Genomic DNA, 17209 nt, shown 5'->3' with positions numbered 1-17209 from the left:
ATTATCGAGCAATCCCACTCCGGGGCATATATCCAGACAAAACTATAATTCAAAAGGATCCATGCACCCCTGTGTTCATAGCAGCACTGTTCACAAAGGCCAAGACATGGAAACAACCTAAAATGTCCATCGACAGATGAATGGATAAAGAAGATGTGGTACATACATACAATGGAATACTACTCAGCCATAAAAAAAGAATGAAATAATGCCATTTGCAGCAACGTGGATGTACCTTGAGGTTATCATATTAAGTGAAGTCAGAAAGAGAGAGACAAATACCATGTGATATCACTATATGTAGAATCTAAAATATGCCACAAATGAACATATCTACGAAACAGAAACAGACTCACAGACATAGAAAACAGACTGTGTTTGCCAAGGGGGAGGGGGTGGGAGAGGGATGGATTGGAGGTTTGGGATTAGCAGACGCAAACTATTATGTATAGAATGGATAAACAACAAGGTCCTACTGTATAGCACAGGGAACTATATTCAATATCCTGTGATAAACCATAATGGAAAAGAACATGAAAAAGAATATGCATATATATTCAGCTATATATATTTATAGCTGTACAGCAGAAATTAAGACAACTTATAAAACAACTATACTTCAAATTAAAAAAAATTTGCAAATTCCTTCTTGGCTGGAATTGGTTGTTACACTTTAACAGAACAGATTTGAATATTTTTGACAGTCTATGAACAGTGTTTTTGGATGGCCTTAGGTACCCACACAACACCCCTATATCATGTGTCAAACTAAACAAAGATTTCCAGGGACTGGTAGTCTGACTATCCTCAAACATGGGAAAAGGAAGAGTAATTTGGATTCAGGTCGATTGCCAAAAGTCTTCATATTCCAGTTTTGACTCTCATTCAATGTCCTCTAAAGATTAAAAGATTCATTTCTGTATGACCCTTAGCCAAACCTAGAGACAACTGTTGAAGCTGGGAATATCTGAATATCACTCTGTTACTGAACAAACACAGACCATTCTTAAATACAGAATTTCTATTAGAGGAAAACCCCATAGCACCTGCCAAATATAAGCTGCCTTTGATCTATACGTCTTTTCAATATTCTGTCCAGGCACCACCAAACTTTTCACTTAGAAGGAAGTGATTGTTTTACCAGAAGAGATTATTTATTTCTATATGCTGAAATCGAAAATTGAAAAAAGACCAGAAGATCCAAAGAGATTCAGAGACAGCCAGCACTATGACATCAGGAGAACAAAAAGCAAAATTTTGAAAAAAGCTCAGATAATAAGCAAAGGAGAATAAAATCTGAGACTTAAATTTTGTGGCCACATCTGGAAATGAGGGGCAGAAATGTAAAGCTCTCCTTCCCTTGGGGATGTATCGAGCTGTGTGGATGAAAAGCCCGTGCTGGGCAAGGACTGGCCACAGCGCAGAGTCTGAGCCGGTGGTACTCGGGAGACTGTTCACTCCCATGTCCCCACCTAATGATTATAGCTGCCACTGACTTTGGATCTGATAACAGATGCCTAGCTGTGTCTCACAGGCTTCTGGAACTCAACACATACCAGATTCTCTCAGGTCCAGGTTGCTTAGGTTTCTGGATGCTGTGGGCCATCCCCCAAACCTCTGGGTTCAGATCTGCTCTGAGGAGTTCAAGGGAGAGAACAGCAGCAGGTAATATCACGTCTTGCTCATCTTTGCTTCTCCCCAGAGAGGGAACAAGCAGGACATTCCAGATCCCTAGAATTCACACTCAACTTAATGTCTGCCTTACCCTCATCCCAACAGGAGCCTAGTCAACCCTCTAAGCATGACAACACAGCACCAAAGGACCTGAGTTTAGATTGAGGTTGGCAGTGAGATTTAATTGAAAGAATGACCCCATCGGAGCCTTAGAACAAGCTGGGGTGAGAAAAGGCATATGCTATTACTCCCAGCTGACAAAGCTCCTTCACTGGCAATGTTATTTCAGCAGGATACTTCAGAGCCCACCTTAATTCAGGGCTCAGTAAATAACCTTTCCAGCTAGACTGAAATTCCGAAGATAGCAGTGCAGTTCATGGAGTGTATTTCGTGTTCAGTTGCACTCCCATGCTGATGCTTCTGAAGAAGGAATTTTGGAAAAGGACAGAGTACACACTAAAAGTTAATATAGGTAGAAATACAGTAAAAATAGAAATGTGCCTCATGAGAAAAGTCAAGTAGAGACATACCAGAATACAAAGTCTGGTGACATAATGAAAAAGGAGAAAGACCCAATAATAAGCTTAATAAAAATTATTAAGATGCTGGTGAAAAAGAAAGATGACATTTCGTAATCTCCCCCATCAACCTACCCCATAAATGTCTCAGCCAGTTAGATGCAGCTCTGCCAATTCAAAAATAACCTTTGCGTACTTGTGTCATGGGGGTGAAGAGGTTGGGAGTCAAATATGAAAGGGGGAAGGAGTAGCCATGGTAGGGATGTGTGGCCAAGGGAAGCTCCTAATTTTCCTTGCACTCAGCCCTGTACCCCTCTGCTTCTGACTTTTCCCTGCCTCAACCGTCTCCATCTCTTTTCAGCAGGTGGGAAGCTTTGGTGTGAAGCATGCAGAAAATCCAGGAATTATGCAATTATGCAGCAGGCCCACGATGCAAACCTCTTCAGCACAAACACACATCCTCCACTTTGGCTTGATGTGGTAGCATAACTGTCGCCCTAATTCCTGATACCTTTCTCCCCCAAGCCGTTCCCAATGGAGAAAAATAACTAACCTGGGCAATGCAGAAGAGCCTTCCACACCCTGCCGAGGATTCCATCATCATCACAAGCAACGTGTTGCTCTAGTACAATGGTTTTCGAAGAGTAGTCCCTGGACGGGCAGCGTCAGCATCACCAGGGAAGATGTTAATCATTCCAGACCCACTAAATCAGAAACTCTGGGGATGGGGCCTGGCAATCTCGTTTTAACAAACCCTCCTGGTGAGTCTGCTGCACGTGTTTGAGAAGGACCACTCTTGTCACATTAAGTCTGCTCATCTGTGATAAAGGCCAGACAGCCATCAAAAAACAGGCTGCAAAGACTCCCAATGCCAGGTCATTTGGCAGAGTTGAGGGGTGGGAGGGGTTGAAGCTAACGGTGCTAGATAACCACCCCAGTTCTAGAAGAAATGCAAAATGGCATGTCCAAAGTTCTCTGGTCTGTGATATTATATGGCAAGTGACAAGCAAACTTGGCTTCTTTCTAAATGGGTGATAAATGTAACAGAGTAACAGCCTGTTTTCCTGATCTTTTGCCAGATTTCCAGGTCATTCAACTTGTAAAATTAGAAGTACCCTGGATTTTACACCCTCATATTAAAGTAACACACATCATGCTTTCTCTTACATGAACCGATAGGTGCTGCACTTCTCACAGGCTGCAGATGTTCACGCAGAGAGAATTCTGAACCATTGTTCTGGTACTAAAAATGAGGCTATACCTAGAAAACATAAATAGGGGCTTGCATTTTCTCAGCCCAGAGGGTTTGCCAGATGCTATATTTTGTGTTAACAGGAATTAATAAGAAAATCTTACAAACCTATGTGCACCTGTTTTATATAGTCAATCAGTGAGTCTTTGTTTTCGTTCCAGAAGCTTGGAAGCTTCTCCTTGCGAGGATATTTACAGCATGACAGCTCCAACGTAATTTCAAAACACTGGGCCCAGATGTAGTTGTAATCTTGCATTCCACCTAAACACAAGCATATTTAATTTTTTTAAGGTCTGAAATTGGAGTGAAGCCAAGTATCACGTACCTTGGGGACAGGTGAATCAGACAGTGGTAATGAAAGTACACGTAAACAGGAAAAGATGAATTTGACATATTAGCAAGTACAATTAGAGCTTGACATTTTATTATCCAGGCATGACAAAGCAATCCTAAATACTCCCATATGGGTAACTGAATCAGAGCTGACTGATGCTTAGCTGTGCATCAAAATTAAGTGAGGGGTAGAGGAAGGGTCCTTTTCAAAAATCACAATTACAAAAAGGATTCTTCAAGGGTTTCCCTGGTGGCGCAGTGGTTAAGAATCCGCCTGCTGATGCAGGGGACACAGGTTCAATCCCTGGTCTGGGAAGATCCCACGTGCCACAGAGCAACTAAGCCCGTGTGCCACAACTACTGAGCCTGCACTCTAGAGCCTGCGAGCCACAACTATTGAAGCCTGTGTGCCTAGAGCCTGTGCTTCACAACAAGAGAAGCCACTGCAATGAGACGGCCACACAGCACAACGAAGAGTAGCCCCTGCTTGCCACAACTAGAGAAAGCCCACGCACAGCAATGAAGACCCAATGCAGCCAAAAATAAATAAATTTATTTAAAAAAAAAAAAAGGATTCTTCAAGTTACATTTCTTCCTAAATTACATTTTAAACAGATATAAACTAGAGTGATATTTTCTTTTAAAATATTTCTACAAACCATTCATAAACACATTTATTCTGTAAAGCTAAGTATATGAATTTGGAGGAATAATAATGCCAGTGTTTACTGAGTGTTTGCTCTTGCTAGGTACTGTTTGAAGAGCTTCACCATCCACACATTTAATCCTCACAGTAATTATCACTCGTATTTTACAGATGAGGAAGCTTAATCACAAATGGTAGGTCATGTGCCCAGGGATTCTTGCCAGTGAATGGCTGAGACTGGAGCACAGGCCATCTTCCTAGCGCCCCCATGCTCTCAGCCATCACACCGCACTGCGTTTGGGGATGAGAGGGAAGGTGCCATGCTGATTCTCAGGGAGCAGGGGAAGACCCAGGCTCCTGGTACTTCTGGGGTTACCACTGCCCATACTCACTTTCTAGTTCTTACCTCTCAACACCCTATTTTCAAAGGGTTATAACCGTATTTTATAGTTTCTAAGATGCAAAACTTTTCATATTTTAAAATCTCTGAATTGGGAAGTATCTTAAATTTGATGGCTGAATAACATCATTGGGTTATTAGTTTGGCTGGCAACTTTTCTCTTTCTTGGTGGGACATGTTTTACAATCAGTGGCATCTTGGATTTGGAGAAATATGGTAACTTGGAAGGAAGTAGTCTCTGCGAGATTTTAATTAGTTATACTTGGTATCTGCCCAGTGAAATATGTATTCTCAATTTCATCAGGGTATTGGGGAGTAACAAAGTAAAAAAAATTTATGCTCATAAAATGGTCAAAATATTATGTCAACATTGAGTAATACCTATGTACGTACAGATTTTAGCCAGGAAGAATTACTCTGTCCTTTCTTTTCCTTTACCTACAAGTTTTGTATTTCTCTCTGACCTCATTTTCACCAGGAAATAGAAGAAGGAAAAAAGGAAGAGAGAAATGAAACAAAACAAAAGCCCTTGGCTGGATGGCTGTGTCTCAGGTAGAAAGAAGTTAAATGGCAAAATAGGCATGCAAAGCAGGTGTGCAAAGCATGCTGGCTGGAGAATACCAAGTGTGGAGGGTGTGTGCCACTCCAGATAATGCCAGTCAGGCCTGGCCGAAAAAGCCTCCAGGCTGAGCCAGAATGCTCTGTTCTAAGCGCCTCAAAGTTTCTGGCTCTGCCCTCTTTTTTTCTCACAGAGATACACAGCTGACACAGGCACACTAGGGAACAACTCCCAATAGCAAAATTAGGTTCCTAGTTAATCTCCCACACATCTGGATCTGTCTTGAAAGTTACAGACAATGCACATGAAGGACAGCACTGCCACTGGGCAGGAGGGGGCCCTCTCCTCCCTATGGAGAGTAGTGAGCGGGGACTAGGCTACAGCCCTGTGGCGGGAGTGGGGAGGCTGTCTCTCGGACATCGGAGAGAAGTTTGGGATGTTGTGGTATCTGGCTGGTCCTGGTTCCTCTCACTTGTGGTCTATGCTTATTTATATTATCTGGAAAGCTGGCAGAGACCTGCCCAGACACAAAAGTCCCAGCTTATGCAAGACTACTTGATAGCCTGTGCATCCAAAGTGACAACTGAGGAAGTAGGCTGCGTGCAGAAATGCAGGATGGGGGTTGCTGTTGGTAGGGTCAGCTGACCTGTCTGGAAGGGGGCACTTGCCACTGAGGCAGTGGAAACCTGGTTCCAGCCCACTGTCTCCCCTCTCACCCTTCTGTCCTAGGTCCCTCCTATTCTCTGTCAATTTCCAGACTAGGACTCTGACACCCCTGGGCTTCTGCTTATATTATTCCTTCTGACAAGAACACCCCTCCACCACGTTCCCTACACGGCCAGGTTCTCACTCCCTCCCTCGCCTGGCCGTCCTGTTCCAAGGGAGAAAAACTAGAGGGCTCTTTCGTTTAGCCTGCAAAGTGGTTTTAAAATCAGGAGACTTCATGGAAATATCCAGCTTGCTTCACAAACTGGAAGATCTGGCAATATTGCCCCCCACTGCTGCATGGCAATAATTACCTTGTTCTAAGTAGCAACTGTCCCCACTGGATGAGACATAAGCATTACATTCTCTAAGGCCTTCACTACTCCCTGATGTATTTTGGATTTACACCCCTGTGATACACTGTACCTTTTCTAAATCTCTACTTTTAAAAAATTTTACTTTTTTTTTTTTGGCTGCGTTGGGTCTTACTTGCTGTGCGCGGTCTTTCTCTAGTTGCGGTGAGCAGGGGCTACTCTTCGATGCGGTGGCGGGCTTCTCATTACAGTGGCTCTCCTTGTTGCAGAGCACGGGCTCTAGGCGTGTGGGCTTCAGTAGTTGTGGCACGCAGGCTCAGTAGTTGTGGATCGTGGGCTCTAGAGCGCAGGCTCAGTAGTTGTGATGCACGGGCTTAGTTGCTCCGTGCAACTGAGATGTGAGATCTTCCCAGACCAGGGCTCAAACCCGTGTCCCCTGCGTTGGCAGGCAGATTCTTAACCACTGCGCCACCAAGGGAAGCCCTAAATCTCTACTTTTATTCACATTACATGCCATCACAATTATTTATTTGTATGTTGCTCTTCTCTATTAAACTTGGGCTTAATATCTGTGTCCTGTTCATCTTTCCTGGCACAGTTCCCAGCTCCAAGGTAAAGGCTGAACCAGTGTCTGAAGTTAGGAGGCTTTGGCAGTGGGGAACATGTCTGAGCATCTCTCAAATGATCGGTTCCCCTCACTGCTCTGTGATATTAGCTGACAGAGACATGACTGAAGGGACTGCGCTGTGCCTAACTTTTGGCAACTGCTGGGGTGAAGGCCAGCTGGCACCTCTGGGGGAAGGCAGTAAGGAGAATAGCAGAATGAAGAGAAACTCACCTTTGAGTGGATACCAAAAGTATCCATTTACAATTCCACCAGGAAACTCTATTTTAGTTCTACATGGATTTCTTTTCCTCATGTCGGGATTTCTTGAAGCGTAGGTACGTGCAAGATATTGAAAAACATCATCATCAGGGGTTAAGCTCCGAGAGTATAATGTTCCAGTGGCTGTACATGAAAGACAGACCAAGACCTTTTAGATGAAGTTATAGTTGGAGGAAACACACACCATATTAGCACATACATCATCACATCACACACAAAGGCTCTAATTTCCTAGTGAGATCCTCTACCCACTTCCACGAATACTCCCTTTACTCCTCTTCCTAGTTTTTAATGGACATACAGAAGGCAATATTACACAAAACAACCATGTCCATGTCTAAACTCCTTCTCAGTCAGCTTAAAAGTTAAATACCCTCTTCGTCACCCTTGCTGATTTCTGGAGGTCAGTAAACTTTCCTTAGGTACTGTAGGGATTAAATGAAGCCACTCGAATACTTTAAGTCCTTGGTACATACTTTATCCCACAGTTTTAAGAGGAATCAGGAACTATTACTTACATGATTAGTTTTATTTATTTATTTATTTAGCCGTGTTGCCTTTTGTGGGCTAATTTAAATCCCAATTTTACTGTTTCACTGATAAATGTCAAGTAATCCCGTGTTGTTATCAGTTCAGCCACCTTGCCCATCTACTGTTTATAAATTGTAGGAAGGATAGCTGGGGGTCAAGAGAATGGGTTCTCTTTCTATCCCTGCCAGAGAAGTTAAGTGGGGAGAGGAAGAGTGTATCCCCATTCAGAGGCAGAGAGTTTGCAGTTTCACTCTAGACTTAGAAAGCAAGAGCTGGGCCCAAGTTTGCTTACCTGGAACACCATTATCAAATGGGTAACTGGCCACCAGGGCACCACCGTGGAGGTTTGCAGAAAGGACAAATGTCTCTGTATTCAGCCACTTCATGACTGCCACAGTTTCAGGCTGCCTTGGTACAGTATTAAATTCAAAAGCATCGGGGAAATTTCTATTCAGGTCATAGAAGTTACTATTTTCCCTTTAAAAGAAAGAATTTTTTAGGGTTTACTATTGCTGTCTGAGGGAGCAGATTCGTGCAGTGTGTAGACCTTTGCTTTGGGCTCCAGGTGTTTTTCCAAATATGAGTACAGAGGTGGTGGATGGTTGCCTTGTCAGCCTCCAGTGAATCACAGCTGGCATTCACACAATATGTTGTCCCCTCCCGTGTGACTTGTTCTTGCCAATGGGACAGTAGTGATTCGGCTGTAAGCAGAGGTCTGATAAGTGTTTGCATTTCGGGGCTTTTGCTCTCGACACTCCCATTTGGAACCCTGAGACCCCAGTGCTATCCACGTCAAGGGTCAATGTGCAAGAATGAGGAACCCAGGTGACAGCCAGAACTGAGACTCTAGAGATACGGTCCCAGCCAGACCCCAGCTGAAGCCCCTGACATCATGGCATAGAGATTAGCCATCCCTGCTCTGCCCTGCCCAAATTCCTAACTTACAGAGTGGAGAGTAACTAAAGAGGTGGTTGTTTTAAGCCCCTCAATTTAGGGGCAGTTTGTTCCGTAGCAATTGGTAACAGAAACAACAGGAACATGCTATTCTATACAAACGTATTTCTGAAAAGTGGACTGGCCATGTTTAAAGAGGCTAAGAAACTTAAACGTGGGAGGGAATCAAGTGGTGATTTATTAATCTTTGGTAAAAACAAATTTTTAATTACACAAATATCAGTGTTTATCAGACATTTGAGAAATTCCAAACTTCCTGAGGCTGCTTGAAACACAATAAACTTTAAATCAGAAATACTACAAGACTCACCCTTCTTTGTGATTAGTTCGTGTGCTGGCTTAATAAATCAACCTGTTTATTGAGGGTCTAGGTACTACCCTAGGCCCTGGGATTTAACAGGGATGAACATTCCTGCCCTCAGGTAGACATTAAACAAGAAATGAGACATTAAAGATTGTGTTATTATGGTAAAGTGCCAGGTTGTGAGAATAATTGGGGCTCTAATATCTGATAGGTTAGGGAAAGAGGCTTTGAGGAAATGCTGTTGAAGCAGGGTGTGGGGGGGGGAGGGATGGGAAATGCCAGGGGTGAAAAGGCAGCTGGTGGTTGCAGAAGATGAAGGGAGGTCTGAGCAGCTGCGGCAGGGTGAGTGCGGGGGAACAGGCAATGAAGCCGGAGCAGTGAGGCAGGCGCAGGGGTAAATCAGCCTTGCTCAGTATTTTACTTCTCAAGGTCAAAGCAATGGGCAGCCCTGAAAAGTTTCCAGCACAGCAGCGACATGACACAGGTTATGAGATGGTTCGCTAACTTCTCTTTACAGGGCGAAGGGGTCTGATCTGATGGGGGGCTTATTATGCTTTTGTTGTTTTAAATAAAGATAGACTAGCCCGTGCTTACCTTCCCTTATTGTAAAAACAGTCAGGCTTTAGAACAGCTTCGAATCCATCTGGGTTCATTGAAGGCATGATGTGTATCCGGGTACTATTAATTAGATTTGTGATTTCAGGGTCTCTTCCATCGCTGGTGACGAGATATTCAATTAAGTGGAGCAGCAATTCCCGCCCTACAGCCTATAGGTGTTAAACAGAGAAGAGGATATTGTTAGGTGAGAGGAAAACAGTCCCCAAAGCACACATTCCCCAACAAGAAGCACTACACATGATATGTGAGACCAAAACCAGTTGTCAGACCACCGTTTCTCTGGTATACTGACACTCTGGCACGTGGCAATCCATCACTGGTGTGCTGCAAAACCTTTGTGAGTAAAAGGTTTTTTTTAAGTTAACTTAAAAAAAAGTACCTATAAGTAAATAATTTACTAAAAATGAATTAAGAGTGGAGTAAAGGTTATTCTTATTATCCTACTTCCAGTTTGTCTGTCTTCCAAATGCTTCCTGGAGTGGTGGCGAAAGGGGGAGCTAGAGATCAGGCAGGGAGTTGTGCGTCTCCACAAGCGTGCCTGGCACACGGGAGAGCCGTGGTGCGTGTCTCGGTGGATGATTCGTGGAGAACCACTGCAGTAGATATGTAGATTTTAATAGAGAAAAATCTGAATTTGTAATATGCATGATTTAAGTAGGTTAATTTAAATAGGTCTGATTTTCATATTCCCCCGTTTCCAAGTTCTTTCATCTCCAAATTCCCCTCCTGCACGTTTGTGCAATTTTTGCTGTACCTCTGTATTTCTGATTTCCACATCCTCATGTTTCTTTGGCACAACATCCTCACAATTTTTTGCCATATCTGCATATTATCTATACTATTATTTAGTTTGCATTTTCTTTAAATTGGCTCACTTTTTACTTACATTAAAAATAAGAAACTTTGTATAATTACCATTTTGCTAGATATGTTTCTAATTGTATAGTAAAATAAAAGCATGACTGAAAATAAACATGGTCACATTCACCTAAAATTACCTTATGTACCAACAATGATTGGGAAACTGAAGGCCTGTGAAAGAGCTTGCTTTATAATCCCCAAGGGAGAGATTTACTTTTTTTTTTTTTTTAAAGGAATTCACATATTCAACCTTATTCTAGAAAGATTTGATTAGGCTATATTACTTTTCCCCTGTAATCCTGAGTTCAAAGATTCTGCTTCTAGGTAAGGAATATTTACCTCTTACATGTGATCAGATGTTGTAGAGCAGTTAGTATATGGGAAATCAGGGCAGCAGGTGGTTAAATAAGGACAGTGCTTCTGGTGCATTAATGAAGGCCGTGGGCAGGAAAAGAATTTTCATTTATGACTGCTCTGTAGCAATTCATTGTTGGGACAAAGGATGAGCAATTCCATACTTTATGCCCCTCGCTGGCAAGCAAAGAGATCACATTTTATGAATTTGTTACCCTAATGAACACAGAATAATTAAAATGGAACTAAGAAAATTTTAAATATGTAAATTACATATTTATAGGTAGCCATAAAATTCAGAGTAGAAGTAAATTCCATTCTGACTGCAATTTTTTTCCTACTCATGTCTATCTTCTTCCACCACTGTGATTCTTGTTTTTACAGTCAAAATTGTCACTTGAAAAAGGTCCTTACAAACCTTACAAAAGGTGCTTGATAACCAAAAAAGTCAAGTGAGTCACACACTGGGTTTCCGATTCAGTGTTTTGGAAGATCACGCACATTTGGACACTCCTTACTGGCTTCCCTGAAACCAGAGGAGGAGGGGCTGGCAATTTTAAGCTGTGAAAGGTGGCTTTAAAGGTGGACAGTGTAGTTGGTTGAAGGGGCTTTTCTGGACAGGGGTTGGGGAAGAGAAAAGGTCAAGGAAAGAGAGAAGGAAGTGAGATTTCTAAATGCTGGTTGGAGACTGTAGGATGGTTCCATTAGAGGGACGTACCAGGAAAAACCTGAGGCCCCTCTGAGTCCCAGGTTAAGTACCAAGTGAGATATATTGGAATCCCTGCATGGTTCTAAATGTGAATTTCCTCTTAACTATCTGAATCCTACATTCTCAAGCACGCCCAAACTCAAGACAGGAGTTGGCAATTAAATTCATCCACCCACAAGAAAATGAAAACAAAGAGTAAGAAGCTGTGATTAAGCTATAGAACTAAATTAAGCAACTGTGGTGGTGTGGGTATAGGATAGAAGGTAAAAGTTAAGGTTTATAGCTAACGGCAAGGGTGGGTGCCGGGGGGAGAGGAAAGGAGAGGACAGAAGACTTTTCAAACTGCTAATTCCTTCACTTTTCCCAAGAATGGGTCATAGGATATTATCCAAAGTTTAAAAATATATATATTTCAAATCATTATAATTTCAGTTTTTCCTTTTTTTAAAATTCTTTTCTTTTTAAAAACCCCACATTTATTTATTTATTTTTTGGCTGTCTTGGGTCTTCGTTTCTGTGCAAGGGCTTTCTCTAGTTGTGGCAAGTGGAGGCCACTCTTCATCGCAGTGCGCAGGCCTCTCACTATTGCGGCCTCTCTTGTTGCAGAGCACAGGCTCCAGGCGCGCAGGCTCAGTAGTTGTGGCTCACGGGCCTAGTTGCCCCGCGGCATGTGGGATCTTCCCAGACCAGGGCTTGAACCTGTGTCTCCTGCATTAGCAAGCAGATTCTCAACCACTGCGCCACCAGGGAAGCCCAAAGTTTTTCCTAATTTTTTGACTTTAGAAGAATCTTCTGATAATTTCTTATTTTGCTTTTTTTTTTTTTTTTGCTGTACGCGGGCCTCTCACTGTTGTGGCCTCTCCCGCCGTGGAGCACAGGCTCCGGACGCACAGGCTCTGTGGCCATGGCTCACGGGCCCAGCAGCTCCGCAGCACGTGGGATCCTCCTGGACCGGGGCACGAACCCGCGTCCCCTGCACTGGCAGGCGGACTCTCAACCACTGCGCCACCAGGGAAGCCCTGATAATTTCTTATTTTGAGAAAATACCAAGTTCACCAATTATTTTCATTTCACTTCAGTTCTATTCTGTTAAATTCAAGTAAAGTTAAATCTCATACTTCTTATTTAAAGATAACACGTATAATATGACACACATTTCATTTTATATCCTTTTGATTCCTCTCATTCTATTACTGTAGAGATATATAGATGTCTAGAATAGCATCTGGCAAATACTAATCATGGTGATTTCTGAGCGATAGTATTCTGAATAGTTTTTATTTCCTCTTATTTTTCTAGTATTGCTTTTTAAATTAAAGAAACCTATGTTATTTTTACAAAAACAATAAAATCATGATTCTTTCAAGGTAACGAATGTGTGACCAAGGTGTTTTCTGTTTGTCTCCATATTCCAAAACAAACCACAAGTTCATAACTGTAGAGGGTGAAAGAAAAATCTTGGACGTATGATAAAGAACCAATTAAGAGTTAGATAATTAAAAAAAAATGGTGAGGTAAACAGATGCAATTTCAGAGGGAGTTAAACAAAGTCCTCTTGTTTTCTTGGACCATATTTTCCTGTCTCTGTAACAGCAAATTTATGCCACATATTATTCAAGTTAATTCTTCTCAACCTTAATATAAATGTCTCAAACACTCATTCATGTTTTATGTATAGACCTCCCTTCGTTTAAAATTAAGTCTTTGAATATGAAACCTTAGAGAGACTAAAATTTTAAAAAAGAATGGTCAAAACTGTTTCCGTTAGCTTAGCCAGCCTTTCATTTAGCTCCTTTTGTGAGAGTGTGGACTTAATGAAAGAATCCCTAATGAAGAGCCTGAAAGGCTGGGTGAGCACACCAGCTTCTAGAGTCTTTCTCTGATAATTCATCCGGTCATTAAGATGGCAGGAACCCAGGATGGACCTAGAGATTGTCATACTGAGTGAAGTAAGTCAGAAAGAGAAAGAGAAATATTGTATAATATCGCTCATATGCAGAATCTAAAAAAAAATGATACAAATGAACTTATTACAAAACAGAAACAGACTCACAGACTTAAAGAAGGAACCTATGGTTACCGGGGGGAGAGTGGGGGGGAAGGGATAGTCAGGGAGTTTGGGATTGATGTGTACACATGTCTACATTTAAAATAGGTAACCAACAAGGACCTACTGCATAGCACAGGGAATGCTAACAACCTAAATGGGAAAAGAATCTGAAGAAGAATAGATACATGTATATGAATCACTTTGCTGCACACCTGAAACTAACACAATATTGTTAATCAACTATACTCCAGTATAAAATAGAAAGTTAAAAAAAAAAGATGGCAAGAACCCAGAAAGCAGAAATTCTCTATCAGTTTTCCTTCAATTCAGTCAAGTGGGAATTTGTTAGATAGATAAAAATCAATGTTCTAGCACTTCTAAGAACAATTGGAAAACAATTTTGAAGCAACAATCCACAACTGGGTAGTGTACTGTGCGAGAGTGAATTAGAGGGTAGTACCAACACTTCAGCTCTCCTAATGGTGGAGTCCGTTCTTGAAATGCTACACTGTAATGCAGCTTCTGGGGGAAAATAAGCCTGTCAGTTCTGGGGCTCCACATGGTGTGTTACAGACTTAATTCATCTGTCTTAATGCCTAGCTAAATCCTTCATCTTCAGATATTAGCCTAATATTATCTAGCACACTTTTCCATGGCCTCCCCAAGTCTGGGTTCCATGACCTGCCTAGGCGGTCCTTTAACTCCTCACCTGTGCTCTCCTGACAGTGTTCACACATATTACAATGACCTGACTGACCCTGACTGACCCCCACCCCCACCCCTCAACTCCACCATCCAACGTTTGATGGCAGCATCCTAACCAGCTTCCTGTGTAGCCCTGGTATCTCACCCAGCTCCAGGTATATCATGTGCTCAATAAATGATTGTTGGCTACTGTTGCCAAATCCACTACAAAGTCATGACTATTCTGAGGAGGAACTTTCTGAAAACATGAGGACTTAAGGTTCTCAGTGAGAGGGGGTATATAAATGATCAAGTTAGTTCATTGCAAGGACGTTCAATACTGAACACACTTCACAGGGCTGGGGGCCAGCAATTCCGATCATGCCAAGGACTCGACAGCCTGGTCCCCCGGCCCACCCTCACCAAAAAAGGGAGATGGAGAGAAAGAGGATAATTACATGAGGAACTTAATACATGCTTAAAAGGAATTAGACACTTCGCCTGGAATAAGGATTAGTTTGGTCTAAATGCAAAAGGAAATAATTATCCAAAGCCATGCTGTGTAACTGAGGACATTTTGTCATCATCTGGGATAGTGGTGGAATGAAGGGCTTGAGAAGTGGCAAGCTTTGTTTTGTCTTGTTTTAGTAAGTTTGGAACCTCTACTGCATGTTGACTACACAGCCCAAGATCTTCCAGGATAGGCACAATCCTGGATATTATGTCCTGTTGTTCACGTAGAACATTAAAATACCCTCTAAATGTAGACATTTAGACATACAAACTACTGTCTAAATGTCTCTTATACCTAGAAGGTGTGCAAAAAACCATTTAGCCTTTATGTTTAGGTTGAAAAATATGATCACTATTATCCATATTTTTGCAATGTTTTTCCTTTCCATTATGTAACTGGAATCCAATAAACTATAAATTAATGCCACCAAATGTGAAATTCTAAGTGTGATGTGGGTATTTCAGAACTCTATACCCAAATAAACCATCATAGGAAAAATAATTCACTGATGTTTAAGAAACAGAAGCTTAAAAAAAAACAACTCTAGAAAAAAAAAAGAATCAGAATTGGCAATTCAGTTATGCTTAACAGACATAGACTGAATACCTTCCCCCATACTTAAAGACCATGGGCCCTGCAGTCAAGGGAACCTGTGGACCCAACCTCTCACCTGCACTTTGCCTGCTCCTGGATTAGCTTAAAATTCCAGGCACCTGACTTTTTAAACACATAGTCATGCCTCACTTGGATATTTCCATTAGACAGGGATTAGAGATGTCTTAACAATCTAGAGATTGCCCAGATATAAGATTTTCTTTCCTGCAAAAATTTTAAAACATGGGATGGCAGATAGGCACAAAACATAGAACAGGGAGGGCTCGAGGAAGGAGCAAGGAGTGATTTTCCAGGCTTCTCTCCTGCACCCACATTTAGGCTGAGGGTACTAGATGTTTCCATTTCCAGGGGATGGTCCCAGCGTTCATTAAAGCTCTGATTTTAGATTATAGGTAATAGTTTACTACAAAGCCAGCCAGTAGCAGAATGAGGTGTCGGAGGAGGGCGAGGGGAACAAAGACCCCGCTCCCAAACGATGTGAATATTTGTGGAGCAGGGGAATGGCAGAGAGCCCCGCCCAGGGACCTCTGGTCTCATCCCTCCCAATGAATAACAAGGATTGGATGTCAGGTGTGCGCACACTGCCGATTAGGAGCCTGTGTGAATGACACCCAGGACTGGGGCTTCTACAATTCCACACGCTGATGTGCGTACAAACAAGAACCTGGATAAACCAGGAAAACACCTGCTAGTCTTACTAAAGTGAGAAAAGTTAGAAGCTCAGAAATGTCTCCCTCACTCTGAAAAAGCATGAACAGCAGGTGACAAAGGTTTATCAAGGGCGGCGGGTGCTCTTTCCGTAGGCTCCCCCGTGTGACTCCCCAGCAATCAGGGAGGGGAGGCGGGCAGCAGGCATGAGACAGGGACAGAGAAAAGTGACACGGAGATGCTCACTCCAGTCTTAATCTAAGAGTTTGCTACGCTTTCACACGGTGAACGAGCCCAAATCTTCTAATCAAACGGGGCTGGAACAACTGGGAATCCATCCAAACAAAAATTAATTTGAGATAGATCACAGATCTATATGTAAAAAGGAAAACAGTAAAAACAGAACGTTCCAAAGGCAGTGGAGGGGGTCAAGGAGGCAGAGCCATAGCTGGGAAAGGCTCACTGCTCAGGCTCTGATGCCGGCCCAGAGGACCAACAGAAACCTGCATTCCCTTCCTGGTCAACACACTAACAAACATGCCTTCTGCAGAAGTGAGCAGAAGAAAGGCCGCCCACAAAGCACTTAGCGTAGCCATGCTCAGTAAGTGTTGGTTACTGTTACTCTTCTCTCGTCGGCGAGTACTGTATGGAGGGGAACTTGCCAGCCTGATCGATGCAGCATCGTGAGGACATGAGCTCATGACAAGGTGACTGAGAACAAGAGGAATATCATACAAAACCAGAGGTTTGACTTCATTCTCTTGTAACAATTCTCACCTGAAAATGGGCTGTTTCAAGTAGATTTTGCTCCCCTCAGTGTGCTTCATGCATTCCAGATGTAGCCAGGCTAATTAGCCTGGACCTTCGGCACCAGCCAAAGTCACCCACCTTCGCGATTCCGAAGATACACAGTAGCCAAAAATGTTTCACCTGAGTCCCACGAACCTTTAGATTTAACTTCCAGTTTGAAGTAAATAGAGGGATGAGAGGCACAAAATCGATGATATTATAAGGAAGGAAACAATCCAATCTGAGGGACGTTCTGCAGGACACACAATGGATCAACGTTCTCGCTTAAGT

At 42.5% G+C, this 17209-nt stretch overlaps 1 protein-coding gene across 5 annotated transcripts in view; it reads right to left on the bottom strand.

The window, feature by feature from the left end:
• CPM (carboxypeptidase M) overlaps positions 1 to 17209 on the bottom strand; it is a 123786-nt gene that overhangs the window by 60460 nt on the left and 46117 nt on the right. For 3 of the 5 annotated variants that reach the window (XM_073788400.1, XM_019952385.3, XM_073788403.1), the window contains 4 exons: positions 9671 to 9843; positions 8111 to 8295; positions 7240 to 7410; positions 3553 to 3705 (listed from right to left, as the gene is read on the bottom strand). In XM_073788400.1, the coding sequence (XP_073644501.1) occupies positions 3553 to 3705; positions 7240 to 7410; positions 8111 to 8295; positions 9671 to 9843 (682 nt within the window). Of the gene's footprint in view, positions 1 to 3552; positions 3706 to 7239; positions 7411 to 8110; positions 8296 to 9670; positions 9844 to 10894; positions 14340 to 16906; positions 17172 to 17209 lie in introns of those variants that run through there. The other 2 variants (XM_073788401.1, XM_073788402.1) reach the window with 2 other exon arrangements.

The sequence above is a fragment of the Tursiops truncatus genome, chromosome 11 (assembly GCF_011762595.2).
Source record: "Tursiops truncatus isolate mTurTru1 chromosome 11, mTurTru1.mat.Y, whole genome shotgun sequence".
Classification (NCBI taxonomy): domain Eukaryota; kingdom Metazoa; phylum Chordata; class Mammalia; order Artiodactyla; family Delphinidae; genus Tursiops; species Tursiops truncatus.
Note: the sequence above shows the minus strand (reverse complement) of the source record. Positions and strands in the feature narration are given on the sequence as shown.